This window comes from Mytilus trossulus, chromosome 14, assembly GCF_036588685.1.
Source record: "Mytilus trossulus isolate FHL-02 chromosome 14, PNRI_Mtr1.1.1.hap1, whole genome shotgun sequence".
NCBI lineage: Eukaryota > Metazoa > Mollusca > Bivalvia > Mytilida > Mytilidae > Mytilus > Mytilus trossulus.
This window is the reverse complement of record NC_086386.1, coordinates 32,473,925-32,481,624: the sequence shown is the minus strand read 5'-3', so window position 1 is coordinate 32,481,624 and position 7,700 is coordinate 32,473,925. Positions and strand designations below refer to the sequence as shown.

The 7,700-nt window shown below is 33.1% G+C and overlaps 1 protein-coding gene across 1 annotated transcript; it reads right to left on the bottom strand.

Annotated features, from left to right (window-relative positions):
- Positions 1 to 1,902: 1,902 nt before the first annotated feature.
- LOC134697217 (galactose-3-O-sulfotransferase 2-like) lies at positions 1,903 to 3,146 on the bottom strand. Its single transcript, XM_063559346.1, has one exon. It carries the CDS (start codon positions 3,127 to 3,129, stop codon positions 1,942 to 1,944), a length of 1,188 nt encoding a protein of 395 aa, XP_063415416.1. The 5' UTR covers positions 3,130 to 3,146; the 3' UTR covers positions 1,903 to 1,941.
- Between the last annotated feature and the right edge of the window lie 4,554 nt (positions 3,147 to 7,700).

The window sequence follows — 7,700 nt, the reverse complement described above, 5'->3', positions numbered from 1 at the left end:
CCGAAATATACAAGACTAACAAAGGCCAGAAGCTTCTAACTGCGGACAGTCTCAAAAATGCCGCGGGGTTAAACGTATTTTGTGGGGATATCAACTCTGCCCTATACATCTAGCCTATGTAGAATAAACAAACACACAACAATACTCACAGTAAAACTCAGTCGAAATAAGTCCGAATCCGATGTCAGAATAGGTAATAAAAGAAACTAACAAAATGACAATGATACATAAATTAACAAAGGACTACTAGCAGTTACTGACATGCCAGCTGCAGACCCAAACTAAACTGATTGAAAGATTATGTCTTCAAGCTATGAATAGCAAGTAGTAGTACAATCCTTCCCGTTAGTGGTTAAGTGCCAGTCTGCCTAAGAATCAGGCAGTGGTGAAAACATGACAAAAAAACCCCACCCAATTTGACATTGATTTCAGTTCATAAAATGCATTTATGCACAAAAATAACATTCATTCCCGTTTTCTGTTCTGGTAATAGAAGATACAATTTGGTTGATATGCACTAGAAATTGGTGAATAAGGGGAGATAACTCTGTAATTTGCTATCATTCTTACCAATTTTCTAACCAAGTTATTTGATATTACCAGACACACACAAACGAAAGACCAATTATTTTTAACTTAGGATGATGGTTAGTAATAAATAAAATGAATTTAGCTCGGTGTGTTTTTTCTGACTATGTTTTGATTTTTAGCTAAATCGCCTGATTCTTACAAAGCATTATACCATCATAAAATATATGAGAAGAATATAAACCGTTCATGCCAGCAACTGGTTTTTGAGTAAATGTGTTTATTTCCGATGTAAAGACCCTAGAAATGAATTAATAGTAAAGCCAAAGTATGCAATATTTAATGACCTGACAACAGTATCGTAACTATATCCTTTCGTAATAAGACAGTTTTAAGATTTTGTTAGCTTTAGAGGTAAATGCCGACATTTTTATGCGCTGTTAAAATGATTACTATTACAAATTGGGCTTTTTTTTAAACAACTAGCATATAAAAAAGAAGATGTGGTATGATTGCCAAAAAGACAACTCTCCACAAGAGACCAAAATGACACAGAAATTCACAACTATAGGTCACCGTACGGCCTTCAAGAATGAGCAAAGCCCATACTGCATAGTCTGCCATAATAGGCCCCGAAATGACGATGTAAAGCAATTCGAACGAGAAAACTAACGGCTTAATTCATGTTAAAGAAATGAAGGAAAAACAAATATGTTACATATAAACAAACAACAACCACTTACTTACAGGCTCCTGAGCATCTACGCTTTCAGAAATCCAAACCAGTCTCACAGTTCCCTACTCAAAGGACGACGTAAATCATGTGTGAGGTGTGATGATAAACAAATACAAAGATCTGTTGGACTTTTTTCAATTTAAGTTCATTTGTGCAGAAGTATATATATGTAGCATTTTTTTCCTTTCTAAAAACCTTGCTGATTTTTTACGTTAATACGTGTGGACTGAAAGAAGCGCACTTTTGTTTCGTAAAAAAATGTGAAACGTAAAAATATTAACCAAGCTTGTAACTGTGACATAATGATGAATATGTTTTGTACTTTCCGTTTAAGGTTTGGTTAAGGATATGCACATAGAAATATTTTGCTACAGGATTTATTCTCCATAGACGAATTTAAAATAATACAAATATAAAATTATATATATACAATGTATCTTTTCTAAATTGTTGCTGTACACTAATATCAAAATTAGGTTTCAACAAAACTATGCAGTTAAGAAATTCTTTCAGTCATATCTCAATTTATGACAATTATATTAGAAAATAATTGATATTTTTGCATGCAAGTGATTTAACATCTTCCAGTGAATATTGGTTTACGTATAGATTGATATCAATATTGTTTTTTTCCCCAAAATTCCTTTCCTTTCACATAAAAAATTACGACAGGTGTATTAAGAGTTCATTTGCCTCAGTTTTTGTTTGTACTTCCATCTAAGCTGCTCCAAGAGAACAAGTTCATGTTTAGTTATAAATGCACATTCTCGATTTGAAATAAAAAAATCAGAATTCCATCTAGTTTTATCAATTTGTATACCTTCCATTGTTTTCGTTTTATTTTTACAATATCTTCCAACTTGTGAAAGTATTTGTTTGTAAGTTTTAACTTCGTCATTAAAGTCGTTCCCTTCTTCACTTATTCTTTTCTCAAAGTTAGATTTGAAATATTCATACAAAATAAAATCAGGCCAATTATATTTCTTTAAGTTGTCCAGATCTTGTCCTTCTATGACCACTTTTTCATCCCTTTGTCTTGATAGGATGTTTAAAGGAACGTAGACAATATCTTTCATATCCCAACATAAGTATCGCTTGAGAAGAACCAAAGATTCGTCAAACTTTTCCATAACCATAACCAGAGAAAAGTCATCATTTAAAATCTCCAAATGAGACATAATTTTATCTTTGGAAGTCAGATCTTCGCGAGGTATTCCGAAGTCTAAACACATTCGAGTTTTCACAAATTTTTGCTCTGCCTTAGTACAAATGTCAGGGTTTTGAAGGAACGTAGTCATGAGTCGTTGTCCTGGTATTTTGCCAAGTTTTTTACGGAGGTCAATAAAGAGGTCGAAAAACTGTGCTGCAGAGATAATTTGTGTTACGGGATCTCGTACTATTGCTATAAAAACTGTGTCACGTGGCATGTACTGACGGAAGACAGATCTGTTATAGATGACATGATGACACAATATATTGTATGTCTGATGTTTTGGCGGTGGTAAAATATTATTTAAATTAATAGTTTGATCGAATCCCAAATAGTTGTCTGGCACTGGTAACATAACATTAAGACTGTTTGATTCTGCAAATCTGAGGAAAATATTCATGACAGTTGTGCTTCCCGCTTTATGAACTTTTAAAAATGCCACATTTGTTGTTTTCTTCGCGCACTGTCTATTAAAAGTTGATTCTCCAAACGCAACTGTATCGCTATTTATCAAAGAGCTGCTTTCTTCATTCATTGCTCTAAATGGCAGATTACAAAAGAGGTAAAGCCAATTCCCTCTACAAAGCGCATTAATTTGTTGATCAGACAAGACGTGTTTATTCAAATGGTAAATGAACAATGATGTTGTTAACATTGTAAAAACAAGCGATAAACACCTGAAAAAAACCAAGAAAAAATAATAAAATCTTTATGACAAGGTAACGTAATTAGGTGGCATTAAGTTTTTGTTCAAATCTTACATTGATTCTATAAATTTCGCCCAACTACATCTATATTTTTAGGTTGCACGTAAAAAGCGCAGTAAAAAATCATGTTTCAAATTGATTTAAATTGCAATTTCCTAAAAGTATATCATTAAAATTTGATTGCAAGTTATCTGCATTAACATCGACATTGTTGCAACGCTAAGGCTCTCAAGTGTTAAGGTAGTCAGTCACGTTTAGGCTCTCAAGTGCTAACTTAAGGTAGTCGGTCACGCTTAGGCTCTCAAGTGCTAAGGTAGTCGGTCACGCTTAGGCTCTCAAGTGCTAACTTAAGGTATTCGGTCACGCTAAGGCTCTCAAGTGCTAAGGTATTCGGTCACGCTTAGGCTCTCAAGTGCTAAGGCAGTCGGTCACGCCAAAGCTCTCAAGTGTTAAGGTAGTCGGTCACGCTAAGGCTCTCAAGTGCTAAGGTAGTCGGTCACGCTTAGGCTCTCAAGTGCTAAGGCAGTCGGTCACGCCAAAGCTCTCAAGTGTTAAGGTAGTCGGTCACGCTAAGGCTCTCAAGTGCTAAGGTAGTCGGTCACGCCAAAGCTCTCAAGTGTTAAGGTAGTTGGTCACGCTAAGGCTCTCAAGTGCTAAGGTAGTCGGTCACGCCAAAGCTCTCAAGTGTTAAGGTAGTCGGTCACGCTAGGGCTCTCAAGTGCTAAGGTAGTCGGTCACGCCAAAGCTCTCAATTGCTAAGGAAGTCGGTCAATATGTTACTCAGTAAATGCAGTTTAGACCTACTGAGTAAGACTGATCACCGTGTGTGTGCTGTACTTGCATGTGCGACACGGTGGATGCCACATAGGGTCAAGAATCTGCTTTCCCTTCCGGAGCACCTGAGATCATCCCTAGTTTTTGGTGTGGTTTTAGTTGCCAAGTCTTTAGTTTTCTATGTTGTGTTTTGTGTTTTGTTGTTTGTTTTTTGGGCCGGCTTTTTTTATCCGTTTATTTTCGACAAATGAGTGTAAATGTCCTTTTGAGATATTTTACACAGTAGTTTGTTTAACTGATATATATTGGTATTATATAATAATTTAATTTGGGATGTAACGCGTCTTCGGATTGGCTGACATTATTTTGTTATGAGCCCATAGACATAATTTAGTCATGTGACCGTGGTGTCATCAACGTTTTTTCTTTCTACGGTTTAAAATGGAATTATAAGAAAGGACTGTAATATTTTTTCTGTCTATTTGAAATAACATAAAAAATGTGGTGCACACTGTTAAATAACACGCTACGCGCGTTATTCAGTGTGCACCAAATTTTTTATGTTAATTCTTCATAGACAGAAACAATATTACAGTCATTCCTTAAATATAGAAAAACATTATTTGGAACTTTTAGATAAATAACGTGCTTTTGATGTTTTTTGGGGGTTTGGGTGACAGTTTTGAATTTTCATGGAAGAAGAGGTCTTTAGTATTTCAAATAAGAAGATGTTGCACGATTGCCAGTGAGACAACTCTCCAAAAGAGTTATCTGTGTAATACGTCATTGCTTCCCTTCGGTGTACTTTGTTTCTGCTGTGACCATAGTCTTTTATGTCCGATTCGATTGAAACCATCTAACTTGTAAGAATAAAATAGTGATTATGTTTCATTCAACAATGTTCATTCAGGTTTTTCACGGCATTGATGATGGTATCTACTTTTTGTATGTTTTAATGCTGATATTTAACTTTATCACAAACTTACCATAGATATTTCTGGAGTCGCATTCTGAAACATAAATAAAACTTGTGCCTAATATCAATCAATAAAATAAAATGAGTTTTTTCCTTTTAGTCACATAAAATATCTGGATTTGGAAGTTGAGCAAAAAAATAATTAATACATATTTTTTTAATAATCAACCATATAATAAGTCATAATGTACTTATGATGATTAACCGTTTAAATGCCTGTCAACAATTCGTAAAATTATATAAAAAGAGGTATTTACAAAAATAAGGTCAATATTCAGTCTATGTTTCAAGTTTTGTAACTTTCTAGACTGGTTTATGTGAAGGTTTACTACCTTTTTCAGTTCTGAACCAAATATTTACATCCTAAAAGAGGGATGAAAGATACCAGTTGGACAGTCATACTCATAGATCTTGGGTGCTCCGGAATGGTAGGCAGATCCTGCTCCACATGTTCAAAAAGAGGGACGAAAGACACTAGAAGGACAGTCAAACTCATAAATCATAAATAAACTGACAACGCAATGGCTAAACATGAAAAGGACAAACAGACAAACAATAGTACACATGACACAACATACAAGAATTCAAAATAAACAACACGAACCCCACCAAAAACTCCTAAAAATGAAGCTTCTAATTTTGTACAATAACTTTTATAAATTTATGTCCCATGGAAATCAAAGTAGAGATATATGGTAAAGCTTTGATTGTCAATGAAACTACAATCTATCAGAGTTCAAACAACGAAGATAAAATCATCTATATATCACCGTATGTGCGATTTTCAACCATTCGAAACCTCATACGGTATAGTCAGCTATAATACGTAAGCTTCCACATGAAAAATGTGAAACTATTCAGATGACAAAACTAACGGCCTGATTTATAACAAAATAAATTACGAAAGATGTAATTTATGAAAACCCATACGACAGGCATGAATCAACGACAAAGGCAATATCAAAAAGTCTTTTAGATTCTACCAAAATGTACACTCATTGCTTTGTGGATTACTTTCTTGAGTGAAATGTGATAGATTTCAACATGTTGAAATCGTAAAAAAATGTGTGTGTTCTATTCTTTTACTAATCACGAATTCTGTCGAATCAGAATTCTATATATATACATATATAATTACATTATATGTATGTTTCATTATAAGACGTTATTCTAATTGGCTAACTGCACATCACGTGTTATTCCTTAAACAATTGCATTACTCAATAAAACTTATCATTCATGATAACACGAGGTACCACAATAAAGTGCACAGGTGAATTAAATTAAAAAAAAATGATAAAATTCGTGTTTTCATGATCCTAGATGAAAAAAGTAATTTTGAGCATTGAATGCTTCTTTTTGTTTCTTCATAGGCCTGTAAAAGCGTTGACCGTGCGCACATTTTTAGAATGAAGCGCACCCCAATAAAGTTCCAAAAAAAATTCATTCAATTCATAAATAAAAAAAGGTATCAAACTTGAGTTTGTATTCTTTTCCATTTAAATTTCTTACAAGAGCTTTCACTCTTAAAACATGAAGCCAAAGTAAACATAAAAAGTCGAAAAAACTTTATAACTGTGATTGAATACATAAATAGAAACAAAAGCATGGTCAAAACCATACGATTTTAAAAAGCCACAATAGAGGACTAAACGAAGTGTAAATAATGTCAATACTAGCAAGTAGCAGGCGTGCTTATAAAGTTCTTCATTTTTACTTTATGCATATCTATTTCTTTCAATAAAATACTGTACTACATACAAAAATGATATAATACTAAAAATAAAAAAAGATTTGAATATCAACCTTTAGATGATATCGCCTTCAAGTAACTTGAAACATGATAGATGGTTTTGTAAAAGTTTAAAAACTTCTAATTTCAACTGTAAATTATTCAAGTGTTTTTCGTTTCCTCTTTAAGGCAAACGGAGTATCAGAAAATATGAACAGAAACTTACCATATTAAATCTTATTATGTCAGACTCAACATATATGTCATTAGATACATACCTAAGATATTTAGCAAGCCGATCAATATGTTGTTTGGTAGGTTTAAAACAACATCAAAATAACTTGTTGACAACATATTGATAGACAATTATTGATAAACATTTTCCACGTATAAGTCCTTCCATTTGCTACTCTGGCATATATATCTGTTCAAAGTATTTGTTATTTAATTGATCAGGAAACATTATTTCATCATTACTACTAATACTTCAGAAACTTATATTAGAAGACCAATAACTCAAAATCAAAAATCAATTTAGTCTCATACACGTCAATATAATTGATAATTTATTTTCAGGAAAAAATAATTGCACGATTTAAGTATTCATCAAAAGGTAACGTTTTCATCTGTTGCTCAGGCATATCATAAAATATGTATTATGGCTCATTGTAAAGCGAAGACACTTGCAAATGCATGTGTGGTGCGATTAAAATTATGGTAAGTATGATTCGTTTCCCCGTGAAGTGCTAAACCCCATTAAATTATGTTTATGACTTCACTTGTTCTTGATTTATTATAAGTGGTTTATCTAATACCAAATTAATGTCTCTAGTTCACCCATAAACTCTTTAACACAGAAATTATAATAATGCCTTGAGTTGCTGTCTCATAAGCATAAACCCAAATCTCAATTTCTAAAGGACAAATGTCTGAAGTTTGTAATAAACTGTAAGTGTGATGAGAAGTATATTAATATATATAAAGACTAAGTACTAAACTATTATTTATTCAAGAATCTAAAAGTATATGCATTTATT